General features: G+C 52.3%; 1 protein-coding gene across 1 annotated transcript; it reads left to right on the forward strand.

Moving 5' to 3' along the window:
* Nucleotides 1-969: 969 nt before the first annotated feature.
* LOC309685627 (olfactory receptor 14C36-like) lies at nt 970-1737 on the forward strand (the record flags this gene model as incomplete). Its single annotated transcript, XM_082501365.1, has 1 exon — nt 970-1737. The coding sequence occupies one exon, from the start codon at nt 970-972 to the stop codon at nt 1735-1737; it is 768 nt and encodes a 255-aa protein (XP_082357491.1).
* Between the last annotated feature and the right edge of the window lie 12655 nt (nt 1738-14392).

Raw genomic sequence — 14392 nt, forward strand, 5'->3', positions numbered from 1 at the left:
GCTGTGAGCTGCCCTCCAGGATGCCAACCTGTCCCATAGCACCTTTGTGTTATCGAGAAGACACACAGAGAAACACAGAGACTCTGTGACTGAGGAAAAGTCGTTGGGTGGGTGAAATGAGCCGTGGGTGTCCTTGGCTAGAGGTGGGCTGCTGAGACCTTGAGAAAGGGTGAGACATTTCATGGTCTGAGATGGATCCTTCTGCTCTCAGCAGTGTCTGATTGCATAATAGAAGAGGGTGATCCCCCTCCATCTCATGATAGTGCAAGATGGAGGGAAAAACCATCTCCCCTGTCTCTGCTCTCTGCCCCAGGCAATCCTCATGTCTCACAGCACTCACTCTGTTCTCCTGGAGTGCAGCAGAAATGCTGAGGGTTTCTGACATCCCAGAAAAATGCTCAGGGGAGGTGGGGGAGCTGTAAAATACCCAAAGCCTCTCCAACTGACTTCTGCCATCCCTGTTCCGTAGCAGTGGGTATTCAGATGTTGAGAAGCCCATCTGCGTAAGGAGTGGATTCATCAGCCAAAGCAGAACACCAGGACTGGCTCCTGCCACCACCCTCCCTATGAACTCCCTGCTGCAGAGCAGGGCTGACTCCTTGGCAGCCACTGGGCAGAGGCACTGCTCCTCACGGCACAGGCAGCCAACGCCAACCAGAGCTTCAGCCATGGACATGAGGAAGGGAGTGTATGCAGCAGGGACAGAGCCCACCGAAAATGGCTTTGATTTTGCTTACAGAAGTCTGCATTGACTTACTCTGTTTCCCTCCTTGAACAGGTCGCCCTGCCCAGAGGCAGCAAATGTCCAACAGCAGTTCCATCACCTACTTCCTCCTCATGGAGTTCGCAGACACACGGGAGCTGCAGCTCTTGACCTTCGGGCTCTTCCTGGGCATCTACCTGGCTGCCCTCCTGGGAAACGGCCTCATCATCACCGCCATTGCCTGCAACCACCGCCTCCACACCCTCATGTACTTCTTCCTCCTCAACCTCTCCCTCCTCGACTTGGGCTCTATCTCCACCACTCTCCCCAAAGCCATGGCCAATTCCCTCTGGGACACCAGGGCCATCTCTTTCTTAGGATGTGCCGCTCAACTCTTTCTTTTTGACTTTTTCATTTCAGCAGAGTTTTATCTTCTCACCATCATGTCCTACGACCGCTACGTTGCCATCTGCCAACCCCTGCACTACGGGACCCTCCTGGGCAGCAGAGCTTGTGTCCGCATGGCAGCAGCTGCCTGGGGCAGTGGGTTTCTCAATTCTCTCCTGCACACGGCCAATACATTTTCACTCCCCCTCTGCCACAGCAATGCCTTGGACCAGTTCTTCTGTGAAATGCCCCATATCCTCAAGCTCTCCTGCACACATTCCTACCTCAGGGAAGTTGGGCTTATTGTAGTTAGTGTCTGTTTAGCACTGGGGTGCTTTCTTTTCATCGTGGTGTCCTATGTGCAGATCTTGAGGGCTGTGCTGAGGATCCCCTCACAGCGGGGACGGCACAAAGCCTTTTCCACATGCCTCCCTCACCTGGTCGTGGTCTCCCTGTTTGTCAGCACTGCCGTGTTTGCCCACCTGAAGCCCCCCTCCATCTCCTCCCCACCTCTGGACCTGGTGGTGGCAGTGTTGTACTCAGTGGTGCCTCCAGCAGTGAACCCCCTCATCTACAGCATGAGGAACCAGGAGCTCAAGGACGCCCTATGGAAATTGGCCCAATGGACACTGTTTCACCGACAATAACCTGCCGCCCCTTCTCCGCACGTTGCCCAGAGTTTATTTTAGGCCACGAGCCTGCTTTTTTATCTTGTGATAATCCCGCTTATTTATATTTTTCTGGGTTTATACTACTTGTCTTGAATCTTGATCCTACTGTGTCTGACCCTTGCACAACTCTGTGCCACATGTGGCCTGACAAATAACAGCTCTTAAATAAAATGGGATGTCCCAGATAGAATAGGGAGAAAAGGAAGAAAAAGGAAAAAAAGACATGGGCTGAGATAAATATTGTTTAATAGAATAATAACAGAAAAGATGATGATGATGATGATGATGATAATAAAGTGATGCAACACAAATTGCTGTCACCACCCAATGATCAATTGCCCCGCCTGTCCAGAGAAGCGATGATGGATCCCTGACCCTAGGCTGACTCCCATTTATATACTGAGCATGACATCTATGGGATGGAATATACCTTTGGCCAGCTTGTCTTGTCTGTGCCCCCCCACCTTCTACAGGAAGTTGAAAAAGTCCGTGACTTAGTATAAGCATCATTCAGCAACAACTAAAACAGAGGCGGTGACTCCTTGTTAAAACAACCGGCTCGTAACACATGAATTAATAAACCCCACGGCCTCCCAGTTTGGCTACAGCGCGTGCCCAAATTGGTGCCCCGGGAAGGAAACACAGGGCATAACAGGGTCCGGGTTTAACGCAGCAAAGATGCTTTTCCCCCAGCACTGCTTTGCTTTTTTCAGGGCTTTGTTTTCCACCCGCTGGAGCAATGCCAGGAACGTTGTCTATAAAATCCCCGGGACTTCACCTGAAATGATGCGGCTCATTATCTAGTACGCCTACACCGGCACAGTACCAGTCACGGCCAACAACGTTGAACGTTTGCTGATAGCGGCCGAGCAGTTCAACATCATGGGCATCGTCAGACTGTGCTGCGAGTTCTTAAAGTCCCAGCTGTGCTTGGAGAACTGCGTCGGCCTCTGGAGATTCACCGAGTATTACTACTGTCCTGACCTGCGGGAAGCAGCCCACGCGTTCATCCCCCATCACTTGGAAAGGGTGACCAGGGTATCAAGAGAGTTTCTGGAGCTCTCTGTCAACGAGCTCCAGCGCGTCCTGCAGAAGGAGGATCTCAGTGGGAAAGAAGGGGCCACGTTCAAGGCCATTCTGCAATGGATGGCTCACGACCCGCAGAACAGGAGGCAGCAGGTTGCAGTCTTGCTGGGCGAGGAAGAGTGGAAGGGGGGACACAGGGGATGTATTTAAAAAAAAAAAGTCTAGGTTATTCTTAGTTTACAAAAAAAATAAACTCAGCATTGTTGACAGTTAAGACTTTGCTTGAAACTGTTGAAATCCTACCTAAGCAAGACTATGAAGGTCGCAAGGTCGGGCATTGGAATAGACTGCCCAGGGAGGTGGTTGAGTCACCATCCCTGGGTGTGTTTAAGGGATGTTTAGATATGGAGTTGGGGGATATGGTGTAGGGGAGAACTTTGTAGAGTAGGGTAGATAGTTGGACTCGATGATCCCAAGGGTCTCTTCCAACCTAGACAATTCTATGATTCTATGATTCTATGAATTTGTAGTTCATATTCATTGTACAAACACATGACTCACCCAAATCCCATTGCTTCTTAGCACGTGCATGGTTTCAGAAGGCACACACACTGACACTGACTGTACGGAAATGATCAGGTATCTATTTTCTATGAGTGCCCAGGCCACAGTTGTGTGAGGCATTGCACAAGCATCCAAAATCAATGCACTGCTGCAGCAAAGGCCAAGAGGTTCCTGGGCTGTGTTAGGAAAAGCGTTGTCTTCAGCTGGAGGGATGTGATCCTTCTCTTCTCAGCACTGGTGAGGCCACATCTGCAGTGCTGTGTCCAGTGCTCAGCTCCCCAGTGCAAGGAAGCTCTTGAAGGACTTCCAGCAAAGGGCCCCAAAGCTGATTTAAGGGGCTGCAGCATCTTTCCTAGGAAGGAAGGCTGAGAAATCAGCAGTGTTCCCAGAAGCGTCAGCAAGCTTCAGCGTATCAACCAGCACAGCTAGACCTCGTCATTCAAGGCAGGATTCCATGCGCTAGGGCTGTGTCAGCAGCAGCTGTGGTGATTGAGAGAGCAAGAAATGGTCTCCTGGGGCACATCCTGATGCTAACGGTTCATTCCTGACTCCTTCGTCCTCCTCCACAGAGTTCAAGCAGCAACTGTGTGTGTGCCGCGGTTGGGAAGTGTATTGGTTTATGGAAATAAACAGAGGTGGTCGCTGGCCTCTTTGGCTGAACTCTCCGTCCCTGCCCCAAGGTGCTCTCAGAGTCCCTGAGATGTCCCCTGCCTTGGCTGGTCCTGCGGTGCGGGCAGCCGGGCGCCCCAGGGCAAAGCCCGCTGCATCTGCCCCGGCTGGCTGCGGAGAGGAGAGGACAGCGGGGGTGACAGCCCGGGAGGTGACAGCCCAGGGGGTGACAGGAGGGCCAGCAGGCGGTGAGAGGCATGGGGGGTGGCAGGATGGGCCCAGGGCTGTGGGGAGAGCCAGCACTGGCCCAGGGGCTGCCGGGAGGTGACTCCGGGTGGTGAAGGCCCCAGGGGGGACAGGAGAGACACCAGAGACTTGGGGGGACAGGAGACCCATCGGGGACAGGTCACAGGACAGCAGGGACAGCAGCAGCCTGGGGCGGCGACAGGCCTTTTGTCACAATGCATGTGAGGCGTGGCTGGGCGGGGGTGGCGTGCCGTGTCCCCGTGGCCATCGTGACCGGTCAGGCCTGGCAGCGCTGCGTGCCAGAGAGGGAGCAGAGGCCGCGCTGGGCTCAGCCAGGTAAAACGATGAGGACATGGTTGAGGATATCTTATAAGAACAAACTTGCCAGATGTCTTTGAAAGCTGGTGGAGAGCGCTGAAAGGGACAGAAACAGAACGGATGGGCAATTTGAGAAAAAAGTGGTTTAGGCGACTTAATGTTGTCTTCAACTTGTTTTACTCCACTGCACTGGAGAACTGGTTTTGTGGCAGTTGCAGAAACTGCTCACCAGCAACATTTTGGATCAAGAGTGTATCTGTGAGGTATAATCTACGCAGGCCCTTGAAAGCCATCTTGCACAGGAGTTTTCTCCCTATCTAAATGACAATTTGGAATCTCTTTTTAATGTGACTTCTTTTCTACACCAAAGAAATTGTCATTCAGGTGCTACTGAGCATCATTTCATCATTCATTTCTAACTGTATTTTTTTCCCTGGTACTACGAGTTAACCATATCAGGGCAGTACTGAAGTTTTACGGTAGAACATTTATGGTGAATATATGTAAGCAATGTTCTTAGAGAAGTCTTAAATTCTTTTAAATCTAGTCAAAGGTGCCTGTTTCTCAGAGATCATAATGGTTTCGTATTACCCAGTATGATATTTCAGTTTGGTAATCTGCCGTCTTGATAAATTTGAATGTGATTAAAGACTTGGGGATGGGACTTCTCAGAAACAGAAAGACCTGTAACGCGTTTTCATTCCTTAAACATTAAATTCCACCCATCCCCACCCCTCCCGCCGGTCGTTCTGTGACACTCTTACAACAACCTTTTCTTTAAAATGGGTACTCGTGGGTGTTTTCCTCTTCCTTTTTCATGTATTAAAATTTAAAGAGAATAATATGTACGCTGCAGTAACTGTAACTTTGGGCTCTGCTGGGTGGAAGAGGAGACCAGGGCGTTCCTTCAGAGTGGGTGTCTGCACTGCAGGGGATGGCAGGGAGGGTGCCCAAGTCCCCTCTCCCAAGGTGTTTGTGGGAGCAGGTCCCTCCGACTCCCTGCCCACGTCTGGGCTGCCTGGAGCTGTCCCTGCCGGGAGCTGTTTCTCTGTCCCAACATCTCCTCCCTGCCAGTGCTCACTGACCCCATCCCTCCCGCTGTGTGCTCAGCTCTGCCCTGCAGATCCCTCCTGGCAGCAGGGCACTGCCCAGGGACATCTCTGCGTGCCAAGAGGATAAGAAGAGGCTCAGACAAACGCTAACAAGAACAGGGATCTCCGTGGCTGCTCCAGAGTGTAGAAAAAAAATTTCCCATCTCCCACTGTCAGGGATGTCACAGTCAGGGGTGAGAAGGTAGAGTTGAGGCTCCTGAAAGAAGGGAACAAGGCCAAGAGGGGGACTTCAGGAGAGCAGGCTTTGGCCTTCTGAGGGACCTGATCAGAAGAATCCCATGGGATATGGCCCTGCGGAGAAGAGGGGGGCAGAAAGCTCTTTGATAGTCAAGGATGGACTCTTGCAGCTCCAGAACAGTCCACCCCATCATACAGGAAGTCTGTCAAAGTTGGCAGGAGCCTGGCATGAGTGAGAAAGGAGGTCCTGACTAAAATGAAGCATGAAGGGGCAGCCCAGAGAAGGTGGACGCTGACTGGCTCCCGGCCTCAATGATTCTTTGACTCTGTGCTGGAGAGAGCCATTTGCGTGAGCGTGTGCTTGTCTGTGCCTGGTGGGGATCAGGGGGACGAGGGGATCCCGGGGCCAGGTTCTGGATAGATGGAAGGTGTCAGACCAGCTCTTGGAAGGATCCGTTTTTGCTGTGTGTCTATATGGGTAGATATCTTACACTAACATAATACAGCATACAAAGAGCCCACCCTTGTTTCCCTCTCTCCACTGAGCATGGTTTTGATTGCCCTAGAAACCTCTTTGTGTACCACACGTCTTCCCGTGATGATAATGCATTTGGGGGCGGGGGGGGGGAGTTGGGCAGGGAGGCTGGGTGAGTGTAGAGGGACGAGGCTGGCTCTGACAGGGGCCATGAAGCAGCTGCCCGGAGGTGACAGCAAGGACATGACAAGGAAGAAACTTATCTCTGTTGACGTCATTGTTTTTAGGAAGGCAAAGCTCCCCTTGAGCCAATGGTTGCAAGGAAGGTCAAGAGCAGAAAGAAGGCTTAGGGGGACCTCCTTGCAGCCTGTCAGAACCTAGGAGGAGGTCATAAAAATGCGGAGATAGGCTCTCCACCACGGTGCATATTAGGAGGATGAAAGACAAGTGTTGGGTGAAAGAGGGGATGTTCAACCTGGAGATAAGGAGATTTTCCGCCAGTGTCAGGGCTTGTCCTGAGCCGGGTGGCCATGAGCCCTGCCTGCCCTTCTGTCTGTCATGGTTGGTCAGGTTGCTGTAACAGAGGTGCCCCCAGGATCAGAACCCAGGTGGGCCTCTTCCACCTGCCTCACCCCCTCCCCTCCCAAAGGACGGAATTCCTCTTGGGTGGGGTCTCTGATGATGATGACCTCAGCATGCCTGCTGGCCAGCATGTCTCCTGAGGGCCAACCAGGCTGCTGCTGTGGAAGTGCCCTCAGAATCATCACCATGCCAGCCATCTTCCCTTGGCCTGCCACTCCCCTTTCCCTCTGACCCTATCTTGGCTCTGCTGGGAAGAGCGGTTTTGTGATAAACATCTTGTCCCCAAACTGCTGGGGCCAGCTGCGGGCCAGTCATGCTCCTACAACAGTAGTGGCCTCACAATCAAGATCAGAACTTGTCTCACCTTTGCCTGCCTCTCCCCATCCACTCCCTTGACTCCTCATCTCTGCTGGACCCCACCTTCAACATCCAAACCCCGTTACTGGCTTTTGCCTCTCCTCTGCCGCACGGGTTGCCAGAGACAGGGCGACACATCTTACGTTTAGGTTCTGCAGTGCTCATGGATAATTATTGTGATAAAGTGAGTGCTGAGATCAGACTCTATGGTGTGGAGCAGTTAAAACAGCAGATTGGCAGCAGTGACCATCATGTTGGTTTTGTAAGGGAGGGCTTCTGTCTATGTACCAAAAGGATCTCCTACTACCAAGATGTGTTTGGTGTTTCAAGCTGTCACTTACAGAGGTCCCACAAAATCGATCTGCAGTTGTGCCCGTGGGCTTCCAATATGTTGCTGCTGGAGTTGGGCTTTTGATCCAGGGTTGTCTGCATGGGTCATGGCACAAGAAAGGCAGTTCCTACACCAGAGATATATATCCTTCTTCAAGTTAGGCCCCCACCCGCTGCTCAGAGTCTTTGTCTGAGCTCACGCATGAACTTCGATAAACTCTCCTTGAATATTCTGAGGCAAAATCCAATGCTTATTGCCTTCTGCATCTACAGCATAATAAATATTGCTTTCCCTTACTATGCAGGCTGACCTAATGGGTCTTTTCACATTAATCCCTTTCATTGCTTTCTACAGACCGGTTAGTCTCACCTCTGTCCCTGGGAAGGTATTGGAGCGACTCATTCTGGATGTCATCTCCAAACACGTTGAGGAACAGGAAGTTATTGGAAGTGGTCAACATGGATTTACCAAGGGTAAATCGTGCTTGACCAATCTGATAGCTTTCTATGATGTTATGACTGGTTGGCTGGATGAGGGGAAAGTCGTGGATATCATCTACCTTGACTTTAGCAAGGCTTTTGACACTGTCTCCCATGACATCCTCATTAGGCAGCTGAGGAAGTATGGGCTAGATGAGGTGACAGTGAGGTGGATTGAGAGTTGGCTGCGGGACAGGACTCAGAGGGTTGTGATCAGCGGCACAGAGTCTAGTTGGAGGCCTGTAACCAGTGGTGTCCCCCAGGGGTCAATACTTGGTCCTATTTTGTTTAATATATTCATTAATGACCTGGATGAGGGGACAGAGTGTATCCTCAGCAAGTTTGCTGATGATACCAAACTGGGTGGGGTGGCTGACACCCCAGAGGGCTGTGCTGCCATCCAGCGTGACCTGGACAGGCTGGAGAGCTGGGCAGAGAAGAACCTAATGAGGTTCAACAAAACCAAGTGCAAGGTCCTGCACCTGGGGAGGAAGAATGCTAGGCACCAGTACAGGTTAGGGGCTGACCTGCTGGGAGATAGCTTGGAGGAGAAGGATCTGGGGGTTGTGGTAGACAGTAAATTATCCATGGCCCAGCAATGTGCCCTTGTCGCCAAAAAGGCCAATGGAATCCTGGGCTGCATAGGGAAGAGTGTGGCCAGTAGGTCGAGGGAGGTCATTCTCCCCCTCTACTCTGCACTGGTGAGGCCACAACTGGAATACTGTGTCCAGTTTTGGGCTCCCCAGTTCAAGAGGGACAGGGAACTGCTGGAGCGAGTCCAGCGAAGGGCAACTAAGATGATTAAGGGCTTGGAGCACCTCCCTTATGAGGAAAGGCTGAGAGAGCTGGGACTCTTTAGCCTGGAGAAGAGGAGGCTGAGGGGAGACCTTATTATGGCGTACAAGTATCTAAAGGGTGGGTTGAAGGAGGATGGAGCCAGGCTCTTTTCATCGGTTCCAAGTGACAGGACGAGGGGCAATGGGCACAAGTTAGAACACAGGAAGTTCCGTTCAAATACACGGAAACAGTTCTTTACGGTGAGGGTGACAGAGCACTGGCACAGGCTGCCCAGGGAGGTGGTGGAGTCCCCTTCTCTGGAGATTTTCAAGACCCGCCTGGATGCAGTCCTGAGTAATGTGCTCTAGGCAATCCTGCTTTAGCAGGAGAGTTGGACTAGATGATCTCTAGAGGTCCCTTCCAACTCTGATAATTCTGTGATTCTGTGATTCTGTGATTGCCTTGGTTGGAAGATGACATTTTCCCACCTTGGGTCTAGAATGGTTGTGACTTCTGTTCGTGATGATATGTTACTCTGCTGGAAGCTGAGCTGCTGTTCCAGCTTTCTGTAGCTCATTTTCTAAAACCTTTAGTTCTGTTTCTAAATCTTGTGCTTGTCCAACTTCTAAGTCCAGCTGTTTGATTTGTATCCAGGGTCTATGTCTGTTTACCCTGAGACCTTCCTCTCAAATTCTGATTAAGATGATTGTCTTTATTTTGGGAAATTCCTCCTCCTTCAATTTACAGATGGGTTTTTTTTGCACATTCTTTACCTTCTCATCCATTTCTCTCAGGAGATCCTGTGAATCATACATGGCACACCACAGGGTTCCAATGGCACCGGCTTCCTTTTTCACTTTGCAATGACTAACGTAAACTTGACAGGCTGGAGAAGTGGGATCTGCTACTTTAAGACAGTGGGATCTCCTAGGGCATTGCCCTGGTTCAATCACCTGCTTATTGAGTTTGTAACATCCTTTTCCTCATTAACGTATATTTTAGCTCAAGCTGCGTGGTCTGTTTTATGCTGTGCACTTCCCATACAGCCTTTACACAGGCAAACACTAACAGGAATTTTGCTGCTCCAAGCGACTCAGTAGAAAAGAGTTTTAAATGTGTTTTCCGTAAGCTCCAATTCCAGATTAACTTTCCTTCAGAGGTCCATTGGTTCTGAGCATCCAGAAAGCCACACCAAAGATGCATTGTGGGTCATTTCAGTCACCACCATCACCCACAAACCTTCCACTTTGACTGCAGGGCTTGCCTCTCCGTTTACAGACCACGCAATGAAGTTGGGATGAGGCTGTTTGTTAGGAGAGCTTCCCAGACAAGATGCTGCTTGAGCCCAGCCAAGGGTGTGTCAGGGACAATTTCTCGAGACAGCGAACCAAATATTAAATGAACATGAAGTTATTTGTGGCTGGAATTCTGTGTGCAGGAGCAAGGACTGCCTTCAGTCCAACAGTGCAGTTCCTTCACCCTTCTTGCGGTTTGGGCCGGCCTGGCCACTGCGACAAACGACAGATGCTCTCCCTCACCTCTCTTTCCAAGGAGAGGAGGGAGAGAGAGAAAGGACTTGTCAGTTTAGATAAGTTAGTCAGTTTGGGGTCACTTCTCATCTCCGCTCCTATCCAAAGGTGTGACCCCTCTACAATTTACTGCTTCCGACCCTCCAACAGGGCATATAACAAAGTGAGCTGCCCTTGGTTGTTATAGCAAAAAGTCTAAGCAAGAGCCTCTCTGCATACCATGCCTTGGCATCAATTATAGATAATCAGGTTTTGTCACTCTGAGAGCCAACAGCTTATGGACAATATGCATTAAATTTCAGAGAGTTCAGTTAGTTCGAGGAGGCTTGGCTGCAAAGTCAAATTACTGAACAGAAAATGGGTTCTGTTTCATCTCAAACCAGCACAGGTGGGCTGTTCTTTTGGGAGGGTATTAGGAGAATAAAAGAGAAGCACTCGAGATTTCAGGGAATGGAAAGAGAAGCAAAGGATGCTGTTGGCCTTCTTTGCCCCTGGCTCCTGTTTTGCCTAATGAAACTGAAGGACCACCAGAGCCTTTCCCGCAAAGCTGCCACCCAGCCACACCGCCCCTGCCCTCTGTCATTGCACGGGGTTAGTGCACCTCAAGGGCAGGACTTCAGAGTTCTCTTTATCGGACATCATGATATTCCTTTTGGCCCATCCCTCTGGCCTGTCTATGTACCTCTATGTTCCCTCCCTCAACCTCCATGGCCTTTCAATGATTACGGAGTATTATTGGACACGTTGGGACATTGGCTTACCCTGTCATCTCCCTCAGCTGCCACCCCTCCTGTCCCATAGACTGGTAAGGATTGTCTTAGTTAAGGTGACTTGGGAACAATCCACTGCTGGTGGTGTTCCTCCAGATTCCTGCCCCGAGACACAGAGCCCTGGGAGACCTTGCTGGGGCAGAGTGAGGCAAAGAGGATGTAGAGAATCTCAGATATAGCTCCACCCGCTCTCTTAAACTCAGCAGTGGCCACACAGTGGCTTTGTTTCTCCTTGAACTCTTCCTGAAGGAGTAAACACTCATTCTGGTGCCCTTGAATTGCCTTTCAGGCTTAGATTGAATTGTGATCTGGACTATAGCAGAGCTTGGAGGAGGCTGTCCTTGAAGACCAGCTGGACTGAGCTCTGCCACCATGTCACAGATCTGTCTGCTACAGGAACGGCTCCAGCTCGTCCTGTCTGTGCCCCTGTCTGAGATCATTGCTGCATGTTTGGGCTGAAGCCCCCCAGCTGTGGCACCAGGCAAGCCGTGACTTGCCATAAGGAATCCTGTTACCAAGAGTCCAAGACCCCATGTGTGCTACTGATGGGACAAGAAGAGGGGGTACTCATGGCCAGCTCTTCTGCTGAGAGAAATAACGCTGCTGGAAGTAAGTGTCTCTGCGCAGATGAGGGAGGGAACATGAGAGATTGCATCAGCCTTTTTCACAGGCGGTTGCCCTGGAGCCCCAGGGACACCTCCAAGGAGCCCAGAGGGGACAGAGGCAGTGCCAGCGTGGGCTGGTCCTCTGCTGCTGAGCTGGGCCGGGGTGCTGGGATGGAGGGAGCTCCTGGCAAGCGGGCAGCGCTGCAGAGAGACAGCTCTGCCCAGGAGCAGGGCTGGGGGCACTGCCTGCAGGGAGAGAGGGGAGACCTGCGAGGCAGAGAGAGCTTAAAGGCAGTTGGGAGTGGGGGGTGCTGAGAGCTCAATGGGGCAGAAATCTTCACCAGCCTCTGTGTGGTAAGTCTCAGGGTGCCGGGCAATGCAGCTCCAGTTCCTGGAGGGATCTCCTCAAGCTGGTCCATCTGAGAGCTGCTGGGCTCTGTCAGGAGGACTCTCTTAGTTTCTTTGCTATAGAGGAGGAGGATGTGCTCCAGAGCAGGGCTTCCCTGCTGCCCGGTGAGAGGGACAGGGCCCGAGGGCTGCCTTCTGCTGGGGATGGTTGTGGAGGTGTGCGTAGGGGTGTGCAGGCAGGGGTGGCAAAGGGCTGTCCTTGCCAGCAGGGTCCCTGCACCCCGGGGCTGTGTGCCGGGGCAGGGACTCTGCCAGGGTCAGCTCTGCGCCTGCCCGGGGAGCTCCCACGGAGCTTCTGTGGGGAGAAGCGGTGGGTGGAAGGAGTGACTGCCAGCAAGGCAGATGCCTTCTGTTGCTGAGATGGACCTGTGTGGGTCAGGGCTGCTCCCGGATCCCCATCACCCCCAGGACATTTGCACAGAGTCCTTTTGAAGAAGGACATCGAGGACTTTTCCCCTGAAAGAGAACAAGTCTGTGCTGTGGGATTTCTCCTCTCGGGTGCTGGGTGGGCAGTGGGAGGTGGGAAAGGATTTCTCCTTTATGGAGAAGGCACAGAGACCCTCATTCTCAATAGCACTTCCCTGAACCCCTCCTGAGCCCCAGCACACCCAGAGATGCCCCCGGGCAGCGCTGTGCTGCCAGGAGGGGTCTGCAGGGCAGAGCTGAGCACACAGCGGGTGGGATGGGCTCTGGGGCACTGGCAGGGAGGAGACCCGGGGGCAGAGAAGCAGCTCCAGGCAGGGGCAGTTCCTGGCAGCCCAGACACAGGCAGGGACAGAGGGAGCTCCTGCCAGACATGCCCAGGCAGGGGGGATCCCGGCACCTCCGGCCATCCCCTGACCTTCAGACAACCTCTCCGCAGCAAGCCTCTGCTCTACTCTACCGCCCGCCCCACAGCCACAGGGTCCAGAGCTCGAGATGCCTTCTCAGCAGCTGCACCTCCAGTCCAGAAGTGAGTGTGTCCTACAAGTGATGCACAACATAAAAGCAAGTGCCCTGCAGTGTCTCTGTCTGGAGACACTGTCACTGAGGAGAAGGCTTCACTGCACGCCTGTCTGACTCCCTCTCCCTGCTTCCTTTTTTCAGAGCACAGGCGCATTTCTCCTCGTTTCCCCACCCCTCTGTTGAACTCTGCATCTAAGGAGTTGGGGAGGGGGTGCGGGTCAGCTTCTCTTCTGCCTCTGACTCTGGGAGTCCTGCCCCAGAGCTGTCCTCGTGGAAAGTAGGTGTCGAAGCAGTATTTTGCCTGATAAGGGAGGGTGTCTTTGAGTTTGTGGGGTTGGGAAAGAGCTGGGTCATTCCTCATTCAGCTGTGGGAGGGGGATTTCTGTGAGGAATGGCATTGGGATTTCCTCAGAGAGGTCTCTCCCAGTTTGTCACTGCCTTTTCCTCCTTGGACAGGTCCCCCTGCCCAGACACAGCAAATATCCAACAGCAGCTCCATCACCCACTTCCTCCTCCTGGCATTGGCAGAAACACAGGAGCTGCAGCTCTTGACCTTCTGGCTCTTCCTGGCCATCTACCTGGCTGCCCTCCTGGGAAACGGCCTCATCATCACCGCCATCGCCTGCGACCACCGCCTCCACACTCCCATGTACTTCTTCCTCCTCAACCTCTCTGTTCTGGACCTGGGCTCCATCTCTACCACTGTTCCCAAAGCCATGGCCAATTCCCTCTGGGGCACCAGGGTCATCTCCTATGCAGGGTGTGCTGCTCAAGTCTTTCTGTTTGGCTTCTTCATTTCAGCAGAATTTTCTCTTCTCACCATCATGGCCTATGACCGCTACGTTGCCATCTGCCATCCCCTGCACTACGGGACCCTCCTGGGCAGCAGAGCTTGTGTCCGCATGGCAGCAGCTGCCTGGGCCAGTGGGTTTCTCAATTCTCTCCTGCACACGGCCAATACATTTTCACTGCCCCTCTGCCAGGGCAATGCCCTGGCACAGTTCTTCTGTGAAATCCCCCACATCCTCAAGCTCTCCTGCTCACATTCAGACTACCTCAGGGAAGTTGGGCTTCTGGTAGTTAGCATCTTACTAGGATTCATTTGTTTTGCTTTCATTCTTTTTTCGTACGTGAAAATCTTGCAGACTGTGCTGACGATGCCCTCTGAGCAGGGACGGCACAAAGCCTTTTCCACGTGCCTCCCTCACCTGACTGTGGTCTCCCTGTTTTTCACCACTGCCATTTTTTCCCACCTGAAGCCCCTCTCCATCTCCTCCCCTTCCCTGAACCTGTTGGTGTCCTTTCTGTACTCAGTGATACC

Source organism: Vanellus vanellus (genome assembly GCF_965231255.1).
Source record: "Vanellus vanellus genome assembly, contig: HAP1_SCAFFOLD_147, whole genome shotgun sequence".
NCBI classification, from domain to species: Eukaryota; Metazoa; Chordata; class Aves; order Charadriiformes; family Charadriidae; genus Vanellus; species Vanellus vanellus.